At 34.1% G+C, this 25803-nt stretch overlaps 2 protein-coding genes across 2 annotated transcripts; both read right to left on the reverse strand.

Moving 5' to 3' along the window:
* Positions 1-1039: 1039 nt before the first annotated feature.
* Positions 1040-12550, reverse strand: LOC133180308 (receptor-type tyrosine-protein phosphatase alpha-like). Its single transcript, XM_061314855.1, has 14 exons — positions 12310-12550; positions 12101-12188; positions 11921-11985; positions 11751-11787; positions 11483-11580; positions 10324-10452; positions 9927-10075; positions 9357-9492; positions 4177-4323; positions 2765-2870; positions 2507-2649; positions 2168-2304; positions 1752-1887; positions 1040-1538 (listed from the first exon to the last, which is right to left on the reverse strand). The coding sequence occupies exons 1-14, from the start codon at positions 12535-12537 to the stop codon at positions 1449-1451; spliced, it is 1689 nt and encodes a 562-aa protein (XP_061170839.1). The 5' UTR covers positions 12538-12550; the 3' UTR covers positions 1040-1448.
* A 1909-nt stretch (positions 12551-14459) lies between these two features.
* LOC133180309 (multiple epidermal growth factor-like domains protein 10) lies at positions 14460-25033 on the reverse strand. The gene is made up of 7 exons (XM_061314856.1): positions 24979-25033; positions 24080-24310; positions 21277-21528; positions 21055-21192; positions 17344-17481; positions 16746-16890; positions 14460-14565 (listed from the first exon to the last, which is right to left on the reverse strand). The coding sequence occupies exons 1-7, from the start codon at positions 25031-25033 to the stop codon at positions 14460-14462; spliced, it is 1065 nt and encodes a 354-aa protein (XP_061170840.1).
* Between the last annotated feature and the right edge of the window lie 770 nt (positions 25034-25803).

Consider the following 25803-nt stretch of genomic DNA (forward strand, 5'->3'; position numbering starts at 1 on the left):
GTGTCGTTGAGTTTGAAAAATACAACACTTCACACGTTAAAAATTATAATCAGGCAAATATAAAATATAAATAAGTCACAAATATAAATAATAAGGTATAATTTTTAAACATCTATCGGGATATAAATACAGGTTGGTCATTAAAGCTTAATGAAAACTAGTTCTTTCTCTGAACTGGCTTCAACGGGCTTCCGTACTTTTTTGTAATAAATGACGAGTATCTTATTTTTTTTTAAGATATGAAATGCAAATTGTATGAAGCTTTCTTTAACTATCGTGCCTAGTATGACTGCTTTCGCTTACATTCGTCATAAATATTTTTCTTTGCAATACTTCGAAACAAGAGAGAAAATAATAAGCATTTATTGTTTAAGAAACAGCACGATTATTACATCTGCAAATACCTTGAGAAATTGTAAAATTATTTCTTTCAAAGTGTTGTCATCATGCTTAAAATGTTTTTAGAGTTATCGTAGAATATCGGCAACATTTGGCAAAATTTAGAAAACGTTCTGCAACTCATGATTTTCACTAATTTAAAAAAAAAACAGTAAAGTGTCTTTTGATGCCTGTGTAATATCAAATTATTAAAAAATATAGAACACACTTACAAGACAATGAACCTTACATACACTCAGACATCGTGAATTCATCTTATAAAGACTTGTGTAAGTTCAATTTAAAAACATAAATGATTTAAAATCCTGCAAATTTTATTGTATCCATTCAATACATTAACTCTATGCTGTTGATACATTGTAAGAATTGTTCTCAAGTTTTTTAAATTGATTTTTTGATTCCGCCATTATAAATTACATCTCTTGTAAAAACTCATTAAAATATTTTAAAACGTACAACAATGCTCAAGATTGCTCAATAAGGGTAGTAACTGTTAAAAGACCATTGTCATAATTAAGTTTAAAAAGTGACGGATTGTTTTTGAAAGTACAAAAGCAACATTTTCAATATGATATATTTTATTCATGATAGAAACAGAAATAAATGTGATATTATTATTGATATCAAATATTACTAGGATTATTTTAATTTCCACAAATGTGTTTATACATCGTGAATGATTTAAACTTGGATAAAAAACAACAGGAAATTGTTAATGTAAATATTCTCATTCATTATTCAAATGACTATACTCTTTTCTACATGTTGAATGTCTTAACTACTCTGTAAACGTATTGATTTTTCTCTGAACAATTCTCAAAAATAAACATAAACTTTTAAGCAAAATCCTTTTTAGGTTTTAAGTTTTCTGGGCAAAATGATTTTTTCTTTTAAAAAACTTTAACTAAGGGTTGATTTTAATGATGAAGACAAATTCTTTTTCATTTTTCCTCTCCTTTCCTTTCTTTTCTTTTGGGGGTGGGGGTGCGGGGGTGGGGTTGGGTGGGGTGGATGGGAAGTATCTTCATATCCATTGAATGTTCTTTTTCTTATTGGTTATAGTAGATATTGTCAGCAGAAGAGTCGTCTTGTACCCGGATGAAATCCAACACACAGTTGTATAACATTCTGTACTCCTCCTACAAGGCAAATACACAGTATGAGTTACAACATATATAGACTGTGTTTCTACCTCTGCCACTCTAGTTACATTGTCTTATCCTCTTTAAACATTTTGTCATTTTTATGGAATTGCTTGCTTTACCTTTTATCTACAAGCTATGATATATTTGCCAAATATTAAGTGTCAGCTTAAATAATTATCATTTCACGTTTGACTTTCTTGGATTTACCAAAGAAGAACACAGCTCTGGTCGTCTTATTTGTAGCTGTCTGACAGCCGTGAAAATGTCCACCTCCCTGTCCATATTTAGCTGTTGTAATACATTATGTACAGCACAGAACACTCCACAAAGAGCTGCACCATTCCTAATAACATTGTCGTAAAGCATAAGGTATAGAATTGTAAATAATTCGAATGAATACAAAAGTATATATATGACTGATTTAAATTTAACAATTATAAATGTTCCTAAACGCCAAGTTTAGGGACCAAAATGTAGCAAATTCTATAACTGATCTAACACTCAAAGTTTAGTGAATTATAACATTAACTATCAATTTTATATTGAAAAGTCACCATAAACCACAAGAAGCAGAGTTTTTACTGATAAAAGTGAAATTGTATTTTTATGTAAACCAGTAATACCTGCTTACAACAGTAACAGGGCCCTCCAATTCACTATGTAAAATAAAAGACACCAAACTAAGGAGATGTGAATGATCCGATGGTTTCAATCCAATCTTCGGCTGTACAATTGCTACAGACCACGCTTCATCGTTCATCTATAGAAAATATTTAAATAAAACTATTCAAATGATTTACACAAGTCCCAAAATTCGAAATTGTCTCCGAAAGTAATGAGTCATGGTTGAGATTACACTCAGGAAACACTTTTGTTGTGTAAATTCGCAATCTAAGTATATAAATGGATATTAAATAAGATTTAAAAAATACTATTAACTGTTATCAGTGAACAAAACTTACCCCATCTCGAACAATGTGGATTGTAGTACACTTAACGCTGGTGATTTGTTCTTGTTGGCAGTGTACGGTAAATGGCGGTATATTTTTAGAACGATGATCATCTGGTACCCACATCTTGCTCTGATTTATAAAACACAACGCAGCTAAAGATCATTGATACATCCAAAAAGGAACCCAAAAAACTTAACCCCCCCCCCCCCCAAATAAAAACAACATTAGATATATTCACCGAGTCAATATCTGTCAGAAGATCCATACAAATTACGATATCTGATTCATGATCAGTGAGCAGGCGCAGGAAGTCAACAGCGTCCTCTGGTGTGGGATAGTGAGTTACTATAAATGCCTTCTGTTTAGTGTATGACTGAATAAATGGACAAAAGTTTGCTCAAAAATTATGAAACCATTTTTTTTTAAAAAAAAAAAAGTAAAAAAGTTCAGCAGGCCAAATGTATATCTTACATTTACCACGGTCATATTAGCATGTTCAAAATTGAGAACTCTAATTACATGATATCTTAATATTTTTGGCCTAAAATGCAATTAAAAATTGCCTAAACAATTAAGTTTCGAACAGCATATCCAATTAATCTTGTAAAGTTTGATGTTCTATAAATATAGGATGAAAATGTTGCAATTTAATTTATATGTGATTATACGTACCGGAAGTGTGATTGCATTAATAAAACTCCCCCGTTTTGGTACACTAGATGACAGGAAAAGACTGTATTTGTCAACTAAAAAAAATTACTCATTGTAGAAAAGGAACAAGCAAATTATTGAATTTTTTTTTTAAAAAGAATTTAAATTTTTAAACTAGTTTTTCACATATCAAAAATGTCATATTCCTAGGTGTAATCGATTGTTTTACTTTTGTAGCATCAAGTTTCAAAATTAATTGACTCTACATTACATATTTTTTATATTTGATAAAGAAAAAAATTCCTGATGACTTTCAAAACATAACCTAAAGTTTACCACTTACGTGGAAGAACAGCTGATTTTTTATTTCCATTCTTTAGAGCTTGTTTGTAATCTGCTTCACTATACAATGGACGGACTCTCACAAGATTCTACATATAAATATTTCGTAAACTAGAAACTTTAAAATGGCACATTCAGGTCTGACAACAAACTTAGGATACTTTTAATATTTCTAACATGATTTATGAAATGTAATGCATCTTCTATTTTTCCATCATGATTGGAGAAAAACTTCTTTAAATAGCTTTAGTGTATTCAATGGACAGAGACCAACTATAACGATAATTGATAATTGCATACTGAGAAAATAAAGGGCTCTGTTTTCTTATTTATTCGCCATGTTACGTAACATCTCACCGTAAGTCGTATTTTACTTTCATTAACTTTGGTTCATCTGGAATGCATCTTTTAACGCTTCAGAGACTGTGATTTCCTTTGTATCTTGGTTGTTAAACTTGATTAAACTGATAGAGTATTAAAAAAATAAATAAATCTGGAATTGGCCGCTCCTAGTAAATGCATTGACCCCTAAATGTTTTATAACAGAAGCTACCTTGCTTTTGAGGCCTGAGTCTAAGACCCTACCTTACATTTTCAGTTGTCTGTAGGTTCATATTCTTCCACAAGGTTTATACACAATTAAGTTCGATTTAACTTATGAGTCTTTCATAATAAAGTCAAAGTACCTGGAACTCCTTTCTTAGTTCACTCTCATTCGCTGGGGTATCTTTGGTCATCAATTCTGTTTTCTGTACAAGCTCTGTTTTGTAACGCGCAGCTATTGGAGCTTTAAACGTTTCACTAAGAACTTGAAAGACGGTTTTGTATTGCTCCTGAAAAGCAAATTTTAATTTAATCAACTCCTTATGACTGACGCAGGTATAGATGTAAGTCATAAGTTTCGATTTACAGATTTTGTCTGTATTTTTTACAGTAATATAAGATTTACACTTGTTGTTTGTTTTAAAGATGAACTTCATGTGCTTAACGTAATTATTGGTTTTTATTAGAGATTGTTCTATCTGACGTATCCGTATACGTATCCGTATACGTATCGAAGTATGAGAGGCATCTCGATCCCGATGATTTAACCGTTGGGTAACATTTCCATCGTTTCTTGTTTGATTTTAACCTCATTCATTGGAAAATAAGATATACAGTAATATTTCTAATGAAACGTATCAAGTTGCTGTTCTCACCTATCATTTTATGGAAGGATTAAAAAAAAATAAAATTAGTTAAAAAAAATATGTATATTTTTATTAAATTGTTAAAAAATAAAAAAAAAGGTTCAAAAAGGAACTTCTCTCTCTCTCTCTCTCTCTCTCTCTCTCTCTCACACACACACACACATACACACACCCTCTCTCTCACACACACACACAATATCAGGATATATTATTGTTTCATTCTAGAAGGAACCTTTACCAATACAAGACATATTCCCCATAATGCATACAGTCAACGCTCGTTATCTCGAACTTGATTGGACCAATTAAAACTTCGATATTTCAAAGGGTTTGAGTTAACAAAGTTTAACTGTACGAGGTGTCAGAGATCAACATTCTAGATGAGTATAAATTTGTCTACATCAAGCAGACACTTAAAAATGATTAACAAAGTGGAGAAGGGGGAAGCTGGGCCGAGGCAGGGAGAAACTAAACTAAACTAAAAAATGACGAGTCACCTTATCAAAACTTTGACAATAAAAAGGTGATCATACTGAATACTCTGTGTGTGTGGGGGGGGGGGGGTCACTGAACATTCCCATCTTCATTTTCTTTTTTATCATTACAGTCCCTGAAACGTTCTACTTTCCCACTTGAACGGTGAGCGAACGCTGAACGAACGGTGAACGAACGCTGAACGAACGCAGAGCGAACGGTGAGTGAACGATGTGTGAACGCTGAACGCAACTTGGTGAACGATGTGTGAACGCTGAACGGTGAGCGAACGCAGAACGCGAACGGAGCGCAAACGCGAACGCAAAGTGAACGGTGAACGAACGGAGAACGCAAGATGAACGATATATTCGGAATGCCTCTGATCTTTTCCTTGCATTGAAACTATTTTATTGTATTATAATGTCAGGAGCCAAAAAAAAAAATAAAATAAAATAAAAAAAATAAAAAAAAAATAAAATAAATAAGTAAACCAATAAATGAATGAATAAATAAGTCAATAAAATAAATTCTCCAAAATTGTCCTAAGAAAGACGATGCATGCACATTAAGTTTTTAATCACACGATTTTTATTGCATTAAAACATTGCAATTGTTGCCGAACGATGAAGTATAAACAAATCAGAGAAAACTTCTGACTTATAGAATGAATTAAAGCGGTTGTAACATCCATTCATATCTCTCCGTGTTAGGCCGATTTCGTGTAAAGTAATGAAAAAAAAAAAATAATTACAAAGGTCAGTGGACGTTTTGCATTTAAACGCTCGTATTTTAAATTTTTAATACAATAATATATTATGTGTCATTTCTATTTTTCATGATGATTTATTGAGCTGACTTCTACATGTATTTGTAGATGGCCGTGGTTATACTCGGACAAGATAATACAAAGATACATATTCATATTATTTGTTATAAATTCAATTTTCAGAACTTGATATTTAAGTAATATGCTGTTATAGTTTTTATTAAACAGACAAATGAGAGAGAGAGAGAGAGAGATTCCGTTTTAGCCCCCCCCCCCTCCTTTTAGGCTTCACTAAATGTTTGTACCTATATCAAACAAAAACTCTGATATTTTTTCTAAATATATCAGACAGTGAATGTAACTTTTTTTTTTATCAACAAATCATATCCATTTGTTTGACAGTCATACTCGTTTTTATTTTCAAGCTTTAAGTTCACACGAAGTCCACGTGCTTGTCCTGTCAATCAAAATCATTCGACACTGTGCAGGTGTGAAAGTTTCGTCACATCGAAGACGAAGCTAGTGCGAGTATTTTCAACAAGTTATAACATCTATTTTTATCATTTCTAGATTTGATCCCAACATTTGAATAATAAATGAATAAAATACATTGGGCATTAACACTTGAATTTGAAACATACTCTCTGCCACCGCCGACACGTGTACATTTTGAACTACTATTGTTTTGTGACTTTTTTAGATGCATGTTTGTTTTGAGACTGAAATTTTTGTTCTAAAAAAGACCATAACTTTTTTTTTTAATGTTAATTAAAATATTCTGGAAATACAGTACTGACTAAGTGACCAATCTAGGGGGAAAAGGGGGGGGGGGTATTAATCATATCGAATTGCAAACATATAAAGTTACGGTGAAGAAAGATTTTTTTTCTCTATAACTATAGACTTTACATATTATAGTAGAGAAAATTCTGTACTGCAGTACATTTCAAATAAATATTTCCTTTAACCACACTATCAATTCAGTTCGCTCCAAAGATAATAAATTAACAGGATATCCGCAGTACTATGTATAACTCTCAGAACTAGTTCTATCATATTTTTTGTAGTAATTGAAAAAAAAACGTGTTAGAAATAAATATTTTCGTAATTTTGCTGCGTAATTATTTGACTTGGATAATTATATCACCATTAACGATTTGTCGTCTTTAACAAAACAACAAAATGTTGCAGTGCTTGAAGTATTTGCACATTTCCCTTAGTTAAATTTAATATTTCAGCATCGTTCTACATAGGTACAGAATGTGCTTATAACAACATTTATTTTCCAGAGTAATTTAATAAATAACCTAAGAGCTAAGTTAGAATAATAAAAATATATATCGTAGATATTTTTCAACATGAAATAATGATTCTTCAAACACGATATGTTAGTTATTAAATTAAAAAAACCTGTAACTCCTTCCCTACAAAAAGATAAGTCCTTTCACTTCGGAGTTCCGAATGACAATGAAAACTGAACGATAGGTGAACGCTGAACGCAAGGTGAACGCAAAGTGAACGGAACGAAGAGCGAACGCTGAACGCTTTGTGAACGGTGAACGCGAGCGCACGGTGAACGCTGAACGCAAAACTGTGAACGGAGAGCGAACGGTGAACGCACGCTGAACGAACGGTGAACGCACGCTGAACGAACGGTGAACGAACGGTGAGCGAACGGAAAAAATGGGAAAGTAGAACGTTTCAGGGACTGTATCAACATTCTGTATATCATTTGATTATATTTGATGGACATAGTTCTCCAGAAAAGCTTTGGAAAACTGGCAATTCTGGGGTGGATTGAAGACTCTAAATTCCCTAAATTGTTAGGTGATAGCCGTATCCGAAATTCCAGAGAAAGGACTACGATTTCCGAAAGTGATGCAATTACACGCAGTTTTTGTCGAGGATGAATTAACAATTGTCGATAAAAGGAGATAAACGGAGAAATTTTTTTATGTCTTATACATTACTTTATATACATGTTGACTAAAGTTTACTTAAATGATTTATTTATTGAAATTAAGATGACTGTAATTCTTTGTGTACAAGCGGGATCAAAACTCTGAAAGAAATGCTGATATTTTATCTATTAAATGTTTTGTATAAGTCTTATCCTTTATTCTGTGTGTTTTTTATTTCTCTGCTACGTTGAAGCAGCCTCTTCTATTCAATTCTATGAACTGCGTGTTGAATTGACTCACACTTGTCCCAATCTGGGCCAAAATGCATAAATAAATAAAAATATAGATATAAATAAATAAAAATCAGCTGGATGGACAAGGTAGCATAGAAGAAATAGATAAATCTATTGTTTTTGGCATTTTTTAGTCTAATGTTCTTTTCTTTTTTATAAAAAGAGAGTTAAGATAATGAATACCCTATTTTGAAACATTTCTATTATAATACACATGTACGACAACAAGAGAACTAAAAGAAAAATCAAATTTAACAATTGAATTTTCATTTCATTACCTATTTTTGTCGCCTTGAAGTCTTTTCAAGTTATTACTGTTGAAAGGACAAAATATAAAACAAGCCGCATGAGAATAGGCCCGAAAGTAGCAATTTCAACTGGGGAGGGGAAGGGGAGACATACAGGTATTTGTCAAATAGTTCATTGAAAAAAAAAGAATGAAGAAAGTCAACAGACGCTATGAAAGTTTGTGTGTGTTCCCGGGGGGGGGGGGGGGGGACTGGCATTTTTAAGCATATACTGGTAAGGGTCTGGAAGCAAATTCTCTTTAGAAAACTGCTACACGGTTTTATTGATTGTGTGGATATCAACGTCTTTTGCATTTAGTGTGTGAGTGAGGGGGTTAAAGTTTATGTCATCTAATGTAAATTACAGAATCAATCAATAAAATGTCCTGATGTTAAGAGGGAGAGAGGGGGATCCTGATAAATGTTTTTAAACAAAATTGCAATTAAAGTTTTAAACAATATAATGAAAACATATACAAATTTATTGAATTTCATTATCTATTTTTTTTTTAAAATTTTCCAGCAAAAAAAAAAACAAACTTTTACAGCAGCTTAATAAATTTTTTATTAGAAAAAATACCATATGCTTTTCTTTAATGAATGGGGCTGCTTTAAAACCAAACAAATAACGATGGAAATTATAGTAAATAGTTTAGACATCGGGATCGAGATGCCTCTCTCACCTCGATACGTATACGGATACGGATACTTATACGGATACGTCAGATAGAACAATCTCTATTTTTGGGTATTTCTAGAAGTTACAAAAAGGTAAAGTTAAAGTTTTAAAACGATAAAAATACACTTTCAAAATTAACAGATTTGTTGCATGAACACTTAAATTTTTCACCATAAAAAACATTAAATTATTGTTTATATCCGATCAAAATATACCAACATGTGCAACACACGTGTACATAACATACTTCATTTAAACACAGCATTGTATACTAACATATGTCTGGATCATATTCATCCTGTTTTCTCTCATTGTCTTAACGTACTGAGCAATGTTGACTCTGCCGAGCTTTTTGCCCGCCTGGTATAAAGCGTCGATGGCGATATAAGTACCTGTGCGGCCAATCCCTGCACTAAAGACAACAAACGTTATTGTTTTAAATGTCATTTCATGTAAATTAACCTATACAACTAGGCATCATAACAGATACATGTGTAGTTCAGATCAGATTTCAGTTCAAAATTTTATTTAAAGCTTCCTGATTTTCTTGCAACTTGTTGAAAAGTTGAAAATTTGTTTAATATTCAAATCCATTCTTTTTTTAAATATTTTTTCCCTCATTCAAAATTTACTTTCGGTCTACTGTTTAAAAATCAGGTTTTAAAAGCATTGAAAACATTAACGCAGGTTGTCTATGATATGAAATTCGATGACTGAAATTAGATTTCATGTACTTTCATGAAAAACATTATTTAAAAATAATCCTTTTTAATTATTTTTATTTATCTAAATAGCACAAGAAATTTCTAAAAAAACAAACATCATTCAGCATTTAGAACTTTTAACCTGCAATGTACTAATGTTGGGCCGCCATGTTGCTTTTCCTTTGTTCTCGTCACGTGATCATGAAATACTACAAGACAGAGCGGTTCCGGTGTCCCGTGATCCGGCCAGGCGGAGTAGTGGTACTGAGTTATCATACGGGTATTTCTCAGCTGATGAACCAAATAAAATTAAATATAATACAGATCATCCTATTCAAAGGATGTAATATAATACCGCTTTCTGCTTTTCTATTTTCTCATAAAAATAGAACATGTTCAATCTATTTTATGAAAGTAATCTAAATGGACAACAAGTTTTAAATTCACATTTACTTTCGAAGGGTTGTCAAATCGTTCATTCACTGGTTATGGTAGATTTTTCATTGGTTTTAATCTTAGGCATGAATGTTGTTACCTACCTCTTTATGTGTGATTTTCAGTTTTCTTATTATGTAAAATGCGTATATTTTCTCTTCCTTCAAAGTTAAAGAAAATGCACCAAAATGGGATGATTGCTGATAATCGGGCCAATACTGAACACATTTTGCCTTCAAAACGTAAAAATAATATAAGATGCTAGAGTTGCGAAAAAGAAAACAGAAACTACTTGTCACCATGGTTTTTACTTAAGGAGTGAATTTAACAACTAACCAAGTTATACTGTATACATGTAACCTGTTTTGGGGCAGTTTACACTTTATAAAACCATGAAAAAAAAATTATAAAAATCGTTAACTGTTACAATCAGGTTGTAAAAGTATTCCATTTAACATTGCTATTTAATTCATTGCTTATAATTAAAATTTCTGTCATTATGTAAAAAAGAAAATGCGACAATTTCCTTTCTGAATAAAAATACAACTTAAGATTATAAAAAGTTGAAATGGTGCGCCATGATCGATATGGCTTTGACGTACATAGACTACATAATTAATACATGTACGCTATAAACTAAAAATCTTGCAATACCACCAAAATAAAATTATAAAATATAAACAAATTTTACCCGGTCAACATGAAGGACAAAATGTAGATCTTTTTTTTCTTTAAGGACAGATGACACGAACAAAAAAAATGGATGCAGGATTGGAATATATTTTTGGGCTAATTTTTGTTGTAAATGATTGCAAATAATAAATTTCTAAAATATTAAAATTGTAAACCTTCTTTGATGTTCAAAATTCTACCTTTCTGCAACCATCCTTATTAATCTATAGAATTTTTGTTACTTCAAATTCCATTATTGTGAAACTTTGAATGAACAATAATAAAACTATGCGATTAAAATTGTTCATTTTACTTATATAAACAGAACTCGAGTTTTTTGGGTTTTTTTTTCCTTACTTCAATTTTTTGATAAAATTTGTTTGTATCATCTGTCCCTCAGAAACTAATTGACAAAGGATTCGTATCTGAATGCATTTTTATTGACTGTTTAACTTGTAGTATATTTGTTAATGGTACATGTAAAACGTTTTCATTAGATTATGTTAATTTATGGCTCTCCTCCTTCATGTAAACCATTTAAATGATACAATGTATATAATAGTGTTTTTAAATATTCATCATGTTAGTTACTTTGTTTTCTTCTTTCAGATTTGTAAGCATGACAATTTGGCTGACATTTTCCTGCCAAACCATGGTCCAAAAATCTGACAGTGTGTTCTGTTTAGGTCCTGCAATGAATATATTTTATTTATATATGAAATAGATGTTAAATTTATAAAGGAGCAAGAATAAAACGTACAAAACCAGATTATAACTAGTTTGTTTCTCATACAATTCATTCATTTGTGCATTACATATATTTTTTTTCTGATTTTAACCAGGAATTGATTAAATGTACCTTGTGCTGCAATATATGCATTCATTTTTTCCAAACTCTGTAAAACAATTTTAAAGGAAAAAATTATAATAAATATGGCTTAGTGTGATACATACTGTCTCAAGATCTTTAAAAAAAATCACTGTAGTCCTCAGTTAAAGAGTTTAATTTAGAATGCTTCTCTTACTTACGTCGATAAAGTTGGCGTTAATATAGTCAGACTTCCTGTTTGACAGTTTCACTCTAGAATGATCATCTACAAGCATTGAAATGCATTCTGTTCAGCGATAAATCTTTAAACTTTCTTCAATTAAATATTCTTACAACAGTTCATTTCTTTCTGCCGAATCTTGAATGAATGTTTAACCTACATGGAAAGGTAGTTTTGAATCTATTTTTAAGTATATTCTCTGGCAATTTTCCGGCCTCACACGCCTTTCTTTCACCATATGGTAATGCCTGTAATATAAAATCAAGAAATTATTAGGCAATTATACAATACGTGATCATGGAAACTTTCCATTTACAAATTTCCTTTACACAAAAGATGTTTTCCTGACTTCATAAATCCTCAACTCACTGCATACTCTCGCTTGAATCCATCATCTTCGTTCTCTTTATATTTTTTGAATACTTTTTCTAGTTTATTTATATTAATATCTGGAATTGATTCTTCGTTCACATATAAATCACCGTATGGGTTTTCATCGTGTAATTTCTCATCGTCATCCATGTCGTCGTCTATATCGTTTTTCCTCAGTTTCAGTTCATGATAAGACTGGCCAGAACTCGAAATGTGTCTGGACATTTTGTTTTCCCTGGATTGTGATGTATCTTCAATATTTTCATAAATGTCTGTGAAGCTGGTCTTCTTTGATTTTGGAGTAACTTCAAAGTAGTTAAATATCAAAATTAAAGTTTATTAACGTTTCTAATGGAAAAAGTAAAGATAACGAATAGTGATTGATCTCAAAAAAATCTACAAATAGTACTAATTTGGACATTATAACATGGACCCTTGGATAGAGGTTGATTACTCACTATATGACACAAACAACAATAAGTCTGTGAGCCAATGCTCACTAATAATACCCCCTCTCTGATGTGAATACACAATTTCATTTGTTGACAGACACAGGGATAAACAAGAAGTTGACATCGGATTCGTACAAAAATGAATCTCACCATATGACATGCCTGAACAAAGAGTGTGCTAAAATGTCAAGCATCTGCGATAAGTAGTTGCTGAGAAAACTGCAACAAAAAATGTTATATATGATACGGACGGATGCACGGATAAACAAGAAGTTGACATTAGATTCTCACAAAAATGAATCCCACCATATAGCATGCCTAAGCAAAGAGTGTGCTAAAATGTCAAGCATCTGCGATGAATATTTGCTAAGAAAACTGCGACCAACCAACATGTGTTATGTATGGTATGGACAGACGCATGGATGAACAAGAAGTTTACATCAGATTCGTACAAAAATGAATCCCACCATACGCCATGCCTAAACAAAGAGTGTGCTAAAATTTCAAGTATTTGCGATGAGTAATCGCTGAGAAAACTGCGACCAAAATGTGTTATGTATGGTATGGACAGACACAGGGATAAACAGGAAGTTGACATCAGATTCGTACAAGTAGAGCTTTTTCAAAAACCTTACCGTCTTTAGCAACAACCTTAAACAGTAAAGTGACCTAAACCTATCAGGCCGTATAATTCTTGAAAATTTCTTGGCTTTGTATTTCTTCATTAGTTTTTTCTGACATAAGCCCTACCAAGTGAAAGACTAACAGATGCTCGGTTGTCTCTGTAAACTTTGACTCTGCTGCCGAGATCATTCGGCAAACCTCGGCGGACTCCGTCTAGATGAGGTGCGAATCGGCCGAGGTGTGGCATTAGAAAGACAGTGCAAAACAAAGGGGAAAAGAATACATGCAAGTTGTAAAGCTTGCATGCAATAAAGATCAATTCTGTTAACAATGAATATATAGAAACTTTTCTGGTAATTGCTATAAAAAACTAGCATGTTATTTCGAATTAATTACTGCCAATTTCCACTGTTCGTTTTGTCATATTTTTTTACGTTTGAAAATCTTGAAAACTTGTTAAGTCGTACGAAAATTAGATCATCAGAAAATTGCCTTAAACAGCATTTCAACCAATGAAAAAATTGAAAATTTTTCTCATCATGCAATTTCTACCAATCACAAAACAGAGGAAGTGCATAATCCGAAGACTGTAAAATACTTCAACTCTGTATACCGTCTTCCAAGGAAGACGGTAACAAAAGTGAATCCCACCATATGGCAAGCCTTAACAAAGAGAAATTGCGACCAAAATTTGTTACAGACAGACACAAAGACAGATAGAGACACAAGTTTAAAAAAAGGTATACCCCCCCCCCTCTCCTTCGGAGCGGGGGGTATAATTATTTCCTATATGAGACTTACCATTCACATTGGAAGAATGTGTTGCCCTTCTGTTGTCAGTATTTATTTCCTCTGGCTTTTTCGTTTTTCGTGAAAGTGATCTACGATGTTGAAAATTAGGTATATTCCTTACTTAGTCACGAGAAGAATCCAAATACTTTTTTTCAGACAAAAACATGTAACAAGAAATATTTAACTACATCTCCATACCTTTGTATAAGGGCATTTTTTTAAATATATGCATTCTTAAAATGTCACTCTCTTCATTTCAAATATATATCAAAATCGTCTTTACCGTCTGAATACCAGGAAAGAAATTATGATGATGATGACAAGCACAACAGCGGCGACGACTCCTCCTACGACTCCAGCGATGACAGAATCTGGCGAATCATCACCAAGGGACTGCAAAAATTAGACAATGAAAATTGAATCACAAACTAAACCTTTTGATCTTTATCTCGGGTTGAATAATAAATGTAATAAAATCATCAATCACCTCCATGTTGAACAAACAATTTCCTGTCATGTGGTGGCACGTTTGGTTAACACAACTTTTGCTGCATATCTCGAGACACCTGGTGCCATAATATGGTAAGCTACAAGCTACAAAATTATTAGTAGCACTAGTTTGTTCGTGGCATTGTTGTTTTTATAAATAAAATGCTTTAAATAAAGTCAATTGGCAAAACTAGTATTAATTGTAACGGGGACCGTTACAGATGTTCCCCAAACGCTCCCCAACTCCCTTTTGGTGTCTTATTTCCTGTAAGCTTCATTAAATAAGGCAATTAAGTATACTGGTCATTTAACGCATTTCACGCGCGCGCACATGCATGCATGTGCAGGTTGACCATGTCATTCCGTCTATACTATAAATGCATCTTTATATTCTCAGTATCAAAACATTTCATCAAAAAATATATAAGTTCCGGCTATAACAAGTATATTGGTCATCTTAGCATTGCGCGCACGCGCACCTGTATGCATGTTCATAATGACCATGCCATTTTGTCTACACTTATAATATGTCTGTTTATTCTTAGTATCAAAGCTTTTCATCAAAAAATATAAAAGTTACGGCTATATTAAGTATATTGGTCATTAAACACATTGCACGCGCGCGCATGTGCATGCATGTGCATGATGGCCACATCATCCTGTCTACACTTTTAATATATCTGTATATTCTTAATATCAAAGCTTTTCATCAAAAAATATAAAAAGTACGGCTATATTAAGTAAATTGGTCATTTAACACATTGCACGCGCGCGCACGTGCATGCATATGCATGCATGTGCATGATGATCATGTCGTCTTGTCTACACTTTAAATACATATAAATATTTTGAGTATCAAAGCATTTCATCAAAAAATTTCAAAGTTACAACTATATCAAGTAAATTGGTCATTTTACGCTTTGCTCGTGCGCGCACGTGCATGCATGTGCATGTTGACCATGTCATCTTGTTCATACTTTTAATATATCCTTATATTCTGAGTATCAAAGCATTTTATCAAAAAATATAAAAGTTACAGCTATATCAAGTATATTGGTCATTTTACGCATTGCACGCGCACGCACGTGCATGCGCGTGCGCGCAAAATGACCTTCGTTCCGCAAATCTACATAACATGCCTAGTAACCCTAAAAAGGTTTCACCTCAATCGGATGTGTAGTTTCGGAGATCACTCACGGACAAAAAAGTACCCAGGAAGAAAAATAATAATAATAATAATAATAATAAGAAACAGAGTAAAAACAATATGTTCCCAAACTTCGTTTGGGGAACATAATAAGTTAAAAATAAGCCTGAAAAGGCACAAATCAGGATGTCTTACTATCATTACAGAGGAATCCTTCGTATCCAGCGGCACATCCTTTGACACACGTGCCATTAACATGGTCACATTGTTCGTCGTCCAAACAGTGACCACAACTATGATTGCAGTTAGCACCGTACATTCTTTCGTTACATTCTGTAATAAAAAGTTTATTTGTTCTTAAGTATCTTAAACAGGATATATTTATATGTACACGCCTTTCAGAAATTGATTTCTTGATGTTCTTCTGTAAACGAATCTGGTTAAAATGTACATCATAAGGAGCAAAATATTTAAATTTCATAACTAAAGATACCCAAAATTAATTCTACATTTAAAGTCCCCTGCGTGAGTAGGTTTCAGAAATACTGCTGTCTTAAAAATCTTTTTTTTTTAAATTTATACTGTTTGCTTTTCCTTCAGAGACTAAAACTTCATTCACTAGCAATTTTGGGGATCCTTTAAATTGTATTTGTGATATTCCCCAAGGATCTCGTTCTTTATGTTTTACTATAAAAAGCTCAAAATTATTTCAGAAAAAGTCACTCAAAAACTCACAGTAATCTGATTCAAGTAAATGGGCAATGCTTATTTGTTTGAACTTAATTTTATTTGTCATCCTCGTAAGTTTTTAATTTTCAGGTGAAATTTAACGTAAAATTAACTTCTGGCAGCCTAAACATGTCAGTACAAGTAACTTGATGAAAGTATAGACATATTAAGACTTTTGAGCTACAGCCAAACGAATACACTTACTCTGATCACATCGGATTCCCTTCCACCCAGGTTGGCATCCTCCGTCACACTCTCCAGTAAACCTGTCACATCTGTTTGGTACACCACAGTTATCACTGCATGTATATCTACAGTCCCTGCCATAGAGGCCCGACAGACATGCTAAAAATTATCATAACTAAGAAGCGTTATTTATGAAGAATACCTGTATTGAAAAAGTGATTGCCTGTCTATTTTATCGGTCCATCATTTTATGTCAGTAACGCAAATACTACAACAGATCCTATTTTGTATGTCTGGCATTAATGTGAAATAAGTCAGTGTAATATACCTTACTGATAGTAACGATGACCATTTTCATTTTCTTTATTTTAATGAAAACATATTTCACTGATAGAAAAATTAAAAAAAACAAAAACATTAAAAATATCGGGAAAAGGCGTAGAAATTTCTTACAGTCTTTTTCTTGATAATAAATAATCTCTCCTTCACCGACATGAAAATAATCTGACTTTGAAACCCCCCCCCCCAATCAATCGGTTGTCTCTTTAAAATGAGAAAGGGTGCATAAAATGAGTAGATAATTTTAAGATAGAAGACGAGGAAAAATCTTACCAGTCTGACATTTCTTGTCCATCACCCCAACATTACAACCATTGAGGCACGTGCCGTTGACATGGTGACAGGTTTCCCCATTGGTACAGTTACCACATGACACAGAACACTCCAATCCATACGTTTGTTCACTGCATTCTACAGAAAGACACAAAATAGAGAAATACTGTCGAAAAAAATAATTACCAAAAAGCATAGATATAAACTTGAACCATAAAATGCTTTCATTTGTTGTTAATATGTGAATAAATGCTAAACTGTTGCTGCTAGGTTAATGCCCGCACTAGCAAAAAAGAGGTCCAAGGGCATTAACGGTCACTTGAGTACAATACAACAATTTAGAGGATCCATAAACTGATAATTGAAGCTTTGTTGCCCAAAAGCAAGAAAAATAGTATGATTAGCATCAACAAAATAAATGGTATAGTATCTATGTGTCCCCCAGTTATCACTTTTACCATGCAGACTATTTAACAAAATGTCTGTGTTTTAATCCCCTATTATTACTTCTCACATTGGCCTCTCTTGGCCTTTGAAGAACATTTCAAAAGATAATTTATTTGTGTCTCATTTTTATTCATCTATTTTTTCCAAGTCTATCTGATTATTAAAACTATGAAAGTACTTTTTGTATTATACAATAAATATTCTTGCATAATTCTCGTATTCTATTAACCTTTCAAATACATTGTTTACAGTGCTTAAATATCAAAGGTGAATGGCAAAGGGGAATAGCTTTGATCAGCAGAATACAAGTTAATAGAGCCCTGGCCAGGACCAGAACACTTGACTAAATGGTCCAGGTGTTCGAAATTCTGGTAAAAATACCTTTGCATATTAAAACTTTTTCAAAGAAATGCATTTTCACTATATTATTAAATGAATAGAGCCCCATCCTTACACCAGAACATCTGACCCAGGAGCCATGAACTCACAATTCTGGAAGAAGCACCCTTGCTCATCATAACTAAACACTTGTTTTTTTGCTTAATAACCAGTAGTAGAAAAAAAAATTTTGAAATAAATTATGCATTTTCTGTATAAAATCAATAGAGTCCCCCCCCCTCCCCCTCCACCAGAACCCAATTTTGGAAAAGACATTCTTCCTTATCACAACCGTACACTTCCTTTGTTTGAATAATACCCAGGAGCTGAGAAGAAGATTTTGAAAGAATTTATGCATTTTCCCTATATAATGAATGGAGCCACGCCCAAGCATCAGAACCCTTGACCCAGGAGCCATGAAATTCACACTTTTTGAAGAGGCAACCATGCTCATCATAACTCATTGTTACTATGATCTTAGGTTATTTAATATCCAGGAGCATAGAAAAAGATTTTCAAAGAATTGATGCAATTTTCCTATATAATCAATAGAGCCCTGTCCTAACACCTGAACCTCTGACCCAGGGGCCATAAAATTCACAACTTCTGAAAAGGCAGCCATGCTCATCATAACTATGTTCTTAGTTTATTCCATATCTAGGAGCAGAGAAGAAGATTTTCAAAGAATGAATGCATTTTCACTATATAGTCAATAGAGCCCCGCCCTAACACCAGAGCCCCTGACCCTGGGGCCATGAAATTCACAATTTTGGAAAAGGAACTCTTGCTCATCATAACTATGTACTTAGTTTCTATTATTTAATACCCAGGAGCAGAGAAGATTTTCAAAGAATTAATGCATTTTCACTATATAGTCAATAAAGCCCCGCCCTAACACCAAAACCCCTAACCCTGGGGCAATAAAATTCACAATTTTGGAAGAGGCAGCCATGCTCATCATAACTATGTACTTAGTTACTTTATATAATACCCAGGAGCAGAGAAGAAGTTTTTCAAAAAATAATGCATTTTCTCTATATAATCAATAGAGCCCCGCCCTAACACCAGAACCCCTGACCCAGGGGCCATGAAATTCACAATTTTGGAAGAGGCACTCTTGCTCATCATAATTATACACTTAGTTAGTTTATCTAATACCCTGAAGCTGAGAAGATTTTCAAATAAATAATGCACTTTCACTATATGATCTATATAGCCCCATCCTAGCATTAGAACCCCTGACCCTGGGGCCATTAATTTCTTAATTTTGGTAGAGGGCTCAATGCTTATTAATCATGCCAACAGTTTGACTGCTTGATGTCCTGGAGTAAAGAAAAACTTTTTTAAAGATTGCATTAATTTTAGTGGTTTTAGCCCCATCCCTCAGGCCCCAAGGGGGCAGGGACCATGAAATTCACAATTTTTGTCCCCCTTCACCCATAAATGCTATGTGCCAAAATTGGTTGAAATTGATTGAGCAGTTTCAGGGAAGAGGCTGAAAATGTTTAAATGTTTACGCACGACGGACGTAGCACGACGACGGACAAAAACGGATAGCAATAGGTCACCTGAGTGACTCAGGTGACCTAAAAAGGAGAGACATTTTATTGTTAATATTTACTACAGTATATCTGCACAAAGAATCATCTTAAGTAGGATTAAGTACTAGTAGATTAAATATTGTATCATTGATGTGTACATCATTGTACGTTTCATTCATGGAAGAACCATTGTTCAAGAAATCAATATAGTTGAAAAGCCTACGCGGCTTTTACTCATCGATAAACGACCATGGTTTTCTTAAAAATTTAAGAGATAATAATCCGTGATGAAAATATAAGAGCTTCATTATTGTACAATATCTTCATATTTTACTTTAACAGGCATTTTTGTCCAAAATGAAGCATGAAAGAAAAACAAACGAAACAACTTTAATTTTAATTCAATCTCATAAATAAACTAGATTCTTTACTATTGCAAGTACATGTAATAGCTTGTGTCACTATGAACAGCTCTCAAAATCCATTTTTATCTTGTTTGCAATATCTTGAAGCGTGTCTCTTTAAAATAAAGATGAAGGGAAGAAAGTGAAAGTGGGATCAATGTTATAATTATAAGGTCAAGGACTTTTCACACTGTCGAATAGTTCCTACCGACATATACATGTAGCTCTGTATGAGTTCTGCGCCTGACGCAAAATATGTAAAAGAGATGTCAATGTCTAAGACAGAGCAATGATTAGAAAATTTTGCCATAGTTGAAAAGTTTTCACCAGAAATATATCAGTGACTGCATTTTGGTTAAAAGGACTTGAATAGTTTCTTTGATTGATTGATTGATTGTATGTTGTTTAACGTCCCATTCGAGAATTTTTCACTCATATAGGGACCTCACCATATACCGGTGAAGGGCTTCAAATTCATATACTCGGCACTAAGGGCCATTGAGCAGTGATGTTTTTTTGTCGTGCCAATTGCAACGCCTACCCTGCAACGCCTCGGTTTTTAAGGTGAAAGACAAGTGACTTTAACTTCTAATGCCGGGCGCTTGGCGAAGGAACAGTCACTACCCATGTTAACGTCTCAGGTCTTGACGCTCCGCGGCGAACGAGAATCGAACCCAGGCCTCCCGATCACGAAGCGAACGCCCTACCACTAGGCTACCGTGACTGGTTAGTTTCTTTGAAACTAAGCTAATGCAAATGTGACTGAAGGACAGACTAAAGATGGAAGAGCGGAAAAACAAACACTAATTTATTCTGTGGCCATTTTCATGGCCAGGCATGCAAAATATTTGCTGTCAATAGGCTTTGCTCTTTTAACTTTTTCTTTTGTCATTCATTACTTAGTATTACATGTATGCTGATATTTGAAAGCGTCTACGTACCTTTACTGCAAAAAGGTCCTCGATACCCAGGTACACAACCCAGACAGTAGCCTGTATTTATATCACAATGTTGCTCTTGACATTTTTCCGGACAAGGTTGGGCACAGTTCTCTCCGTAAAACCGCGGGCTCGGGCACCCTAATAAAACACTTTATAGCAGTAGTACATTTTTTTTATGAGAGTCAATTTAGATACAGAGAGAATCCATGTATCATTGCTTACCAAAAACTTCCACTTCACATAGTTCATTAAATGCATATGTAGAGTAGTAACTAGGGTACGTCACATCCTGTCTCCGTTCGTTGTAGTAAATGACATATTGTCCATGCACAGAACAGTTTATTCTCTGGTCCTCTGATGGGGTACCGACTACATTTTGAATCTCATGGAAACAAAGATAGCCGTCGTGTCTTGAAGTTGAATTGGAAACGTAAAGAAAAAATCCAGCCATTCGCGGAACATAAGGGCTTGGACCTGCAATTATTCTTTCATATATATATGGAAGCCATCTTTCTTAGTGATTTTTCCTGTTTCATATGAAAAACAGACATAGGCACCATGATTTGATATGTGTTTACATGTAAATCATACTGAAGAAGCCAGCAAGCTAGTCTTTGACCTCACCCACAATACCCTCACCAAAACTTGGATGTATTAATCGACAATTACCGACTCGGTTGGAAGACAACATGGGTTTTGTCTGACCAAAGAACTTGAAAGACTAAATGTCAGCCATAGTCAACCAGAACGAGCCAGCTAGGACCTTGGAAGTAACCTATGTATTTAATTTGCACGTTGAGAAGCAGGCACCTTCCCAAGTCAAGGGTTTCTGATCCACTCCGCTCCACACAAACCCTTGACCGAATAGACTGATTTTTACGGGGTTAACTATCGCGCCATATATCGAGTTTACACATTTTGAACTCATTGGCCTCTGCTTTTGACCGATCAGACACAGGCGCTTCACGTTTTTAACCTTTCTTTCAGTGTATACTATTCACCCTAAATATTTCAGTGTTTCTTAAATAGCAGTTGAAAAAGTACACAGTTTTAGGCTAAATATATATTTATTTGCAAACAGTTGGGGACTATACATGTATCAAAATATATTACTAAGTTATTTATAAAATACGTACCAGTAGTTTAGAACTGCTCAAGCTACATTTTTAAACAGCTCTTAATATTAATATAACTCTCAAGATATCCACCAATCAGAAAAGGGGTTTCCCGGATTTTGACGTTCTAACATCAACTTCCGGCCTCCCTTTTCTAAGTTTTACGGAATCGGTAGCAGTAGACCGAGTTTGAAGCGACATTTTTAAAATTAGAGAGGATTTAATGTGATTTGAGTTGAATTGCCCGAAAGTGGAGGCATAGTTAAAGTAAGTACTTAAGGGAAACGGTTGTATCCGTTAATTTTAAACACATTGTAGACGAAAAATCGAGGCGAAGTAGCTGAACTGAAAAATTCAAGATGGCGACCGTGACGAATCTTGTTATTATTATAGTATGGGGGATTTTTTATTTATGGATTGATTGTATTTTGTTTAACGTCCCTCTCGAGAATTTTTCACTCATATGGAGACGCCACCACTTGCCGGTGGAGAGCTGCAAATTTTTGTCCTATACTCGGCACTTACGGCAATATGCATTGAGCAGTGAGGGATCTTTTTCGTGCCAGCACCTACTTCGACAGGGGACCTCGGTTTATACGGTCTCATCCGAAGGACCGGTCTCCACGTCCCACAGTGGGATTCGAACCCGCGACGTAAGGATCAACTCCTTACTTCGCGACTCTAGAGCAGACGCTCTAACCACTGCGCCACGCGGGCGACTTTTTATTTATGGAAAGAAAGGTTAAAAACGTCAAGCGCCTGTGCGATCAGATTAAGCAAATTTAATAGTTTTGTTTTGTTTGTTGTTTAACGCCCCTCTCGAGAATTTTTCACTCATATGAAGACGCCACCACTTGCCGGTGGAGGGCTTTAAATTTAAATCTATGCTCGGCACTCGGGGCCATTGAACAGTGAGGGATCTTTTTCGTGCCAACACCTACTGCGACACGGTACCTCGGTTTATACAGTCTCATCCGAAGAACTGGTCTCCATGTCCCGCAGTGGATTCGAACCTGCGACGTAAGGATCAACTCCTTACTCCGCGACACTAAAACAGACGCTCTAACCACTGCGCCACGCAAGCAATGCGAAGTAAATAGAGAATGCAAGACAATATTGGAAGTCGGTAATAAATTCAACATAACTTTAACTCCAAAGCTGAGACAAGGCTTTAACTAGGTTATTTAATGGTAAAGACGTTTTCGTTCGGACTAAAACTGGCGTATTTTAGTTTCATGTTAGATAAAACAAAGTGTTTGATTGTCTCATACACACTTTCATGAGGCCAATCAGAGAGCGCATTTCTAATCCCGTCAAACTTAATCTATTCGGTCAAGGGTTTATGTGGAGCGGAGTGAATATTAAGAAACCCTTGACTTGGGAAGATGAGAAGAAGGTGAACATACACCGTTTACACCCATCCTATTACACATAAAGGCGAAATGTAAATTTATATCAATACTCGTAGTCGGGGATAAGGTACCATGGAAAAAAAGATTTGACAAAAAGAAGATAAAGGTGAAGTCAGACACAGTGTCAACATTAGCCTATACTGCATGGTTTACTACATTAACATTTTTATTAGAATTTGAGAGCGATGTTCAAATCTGTATTTATGTATGTCTGTCCAGCACAAAAAAGATACATCATTGATACCCCCGTTTCTATATGCTTAAAACTTCAAGACTTAAATATTATGTTTAGCTTAATTTCAATTCACATGTGATTGATACTTTTTTTTTCCTTCCCTGAAAAAGAAGTAAAGAAAATCAAGACATTCTCTTTTTAACATTGATCAACAGCTGATAAAAGGGTTTTCAAATATGTGTCTATTTCTACAGATAATGAATCTTTAACTTCAAGGAATAGCGTGTACATTACAACATAATTGTGATTATATGCATACATACTGGGTCTATTATCAGTCCTATAGAAGATGTTGATGTGACTGATGCTGACCAATCTCTGAAGATCTACTCTCCACTCTGCTGCCTGTTTTTCGTCAGCTGATATTGTACACTGGTTCCCGCCTGCTCTGCGGTCAGAATATTTTCCATCCACCGCCTTTGCTGCTCCCCAGGTTATAGGTTGATCAGGCCAGTCATTCTCTTGAGTGGCAGGTCTCTTAAGTGCTAAATTCTCTAGAAAAAATAAATGTATTCCGAACTATTTTTACTGAAATTACTTTAATAAACAGTTCAATTAACATCTATACATTTATACCATCAGGTTCTACTCCTGATCAGGAAGCTTTCTGTCGTATAGATATATTAACATGTAGCACAGAACCCAATTCGTAAAAAAAATCCTTCTAGTTCGTTTTTTTTTGTGTATATGAAAAAATATTTAAAAATATTTATAAAAAAAAACATCGACTCAAGCAGAGCAGGTCTACAGTTAGTTATATTGCTAATGCAGTTCGAGTTAAGCTTCTTTCAAATTGCGGTCCTTGAAATAAGAATGGTTTCATAATAGGAGCAAGGGGTATATTTTTGTATAAAATCTTTTTTTACAGAACAGGAGATCCTCCTTTAGTCATAAAGTGTACATTTTAATTTGATGAAATTGTGACCCGCTGGCAAGGGTGAGGGCACAGGGGATCGGTTTCTGGATGGTACAGTGTATATTTCATATGTGTCTTGTGTTTTCTGTTATGCTTGTCTAAACAAAAAACTGCTGATAATAGCTTCTTTTTTAAATAGATATATTTACATGAACATTAAAAACGATGACCAAGAGAATTCGATAAAGAAATCCGTTTTATATCGAATAATACACCCTACCCCCAAGCATGAATTAAAAGTCTTACCATAGGCTTCACAAGATGCACCAAACAACAGGAAATGGCAAATAGCAAGAAACATACCATCTATTCACCTTAGCACTGACATATATAAAATCTCTTGGAACCGGGTTTTTCTTCACTCTGCAAATGTTATATGATATGTAGTCTCATGAATTTATACACATTGTAATTACTAGTAGATTAGAAAAAAGAGGATCAAGGGCGTAGAATCGCTCTTCAGTTGTCACTGTGACCTACTCCAGAATATTTTGGCTATAAAACACCAAGATGCAATAACTGAGAAGGTTTGATGATGTTTGGCCTCTTAGTATATCTGCCATATTTAGCCAAATTATTTATAAAGAGAATAACAGTCCTCCACCGGTAAATGGTAGCGTCTCAATTTGAGCGAAAAATTCTCGAAGAGGTTAAACAAAATAAACAAATAAAAAAATATACCATAATGATTCTACATGTACATTTTTAAACATCGGGAGGTAGTACTACGATATTAATCATGGTCAATAATGATTCCTTGGCAGACTATAAAAATAAGCATTACTAACCTTGTGACAATCAACTCCTTTCATCAAAATTATCATCATAAAAAAGGATTTCAATTTCCATGTTATATGATACGCCTAATTTTGTCTTGTTTGTGTAAAGCATGAATCTCTCAGTATCTGTTATTAGCTAACCTGAGCCGAAGGCTTAAGTGAGCTTTTCTGATCACATTTTGTCTGTAGTCCGTCTGTAAACTTTTCACATTTTCGACTTCTTCTCAAGAACCACTGGGCCAATTTCAACCAAACTTGCACCTTGGGTAAAGGGGATTCAAGTTTGTTCAAA

This window comes from Saccostrea echinata, unplaced genomic scaffold, assembly GCF_033153115.1.
Source record: "Saccostrea echinata isolate AGI-Se365-2 ecotype Australia unplaced genomic scaffold, CSIRO_AGI_Sech_v1 ptg000006l, whole genome shotgun sequence".
NCBI classification, from domain to species: Eukaryota; Metazoa; Mollusca; class Bivalvia; order Ostreida; family Ostreidae; genus Saccostrea; species Saccostrea echinata.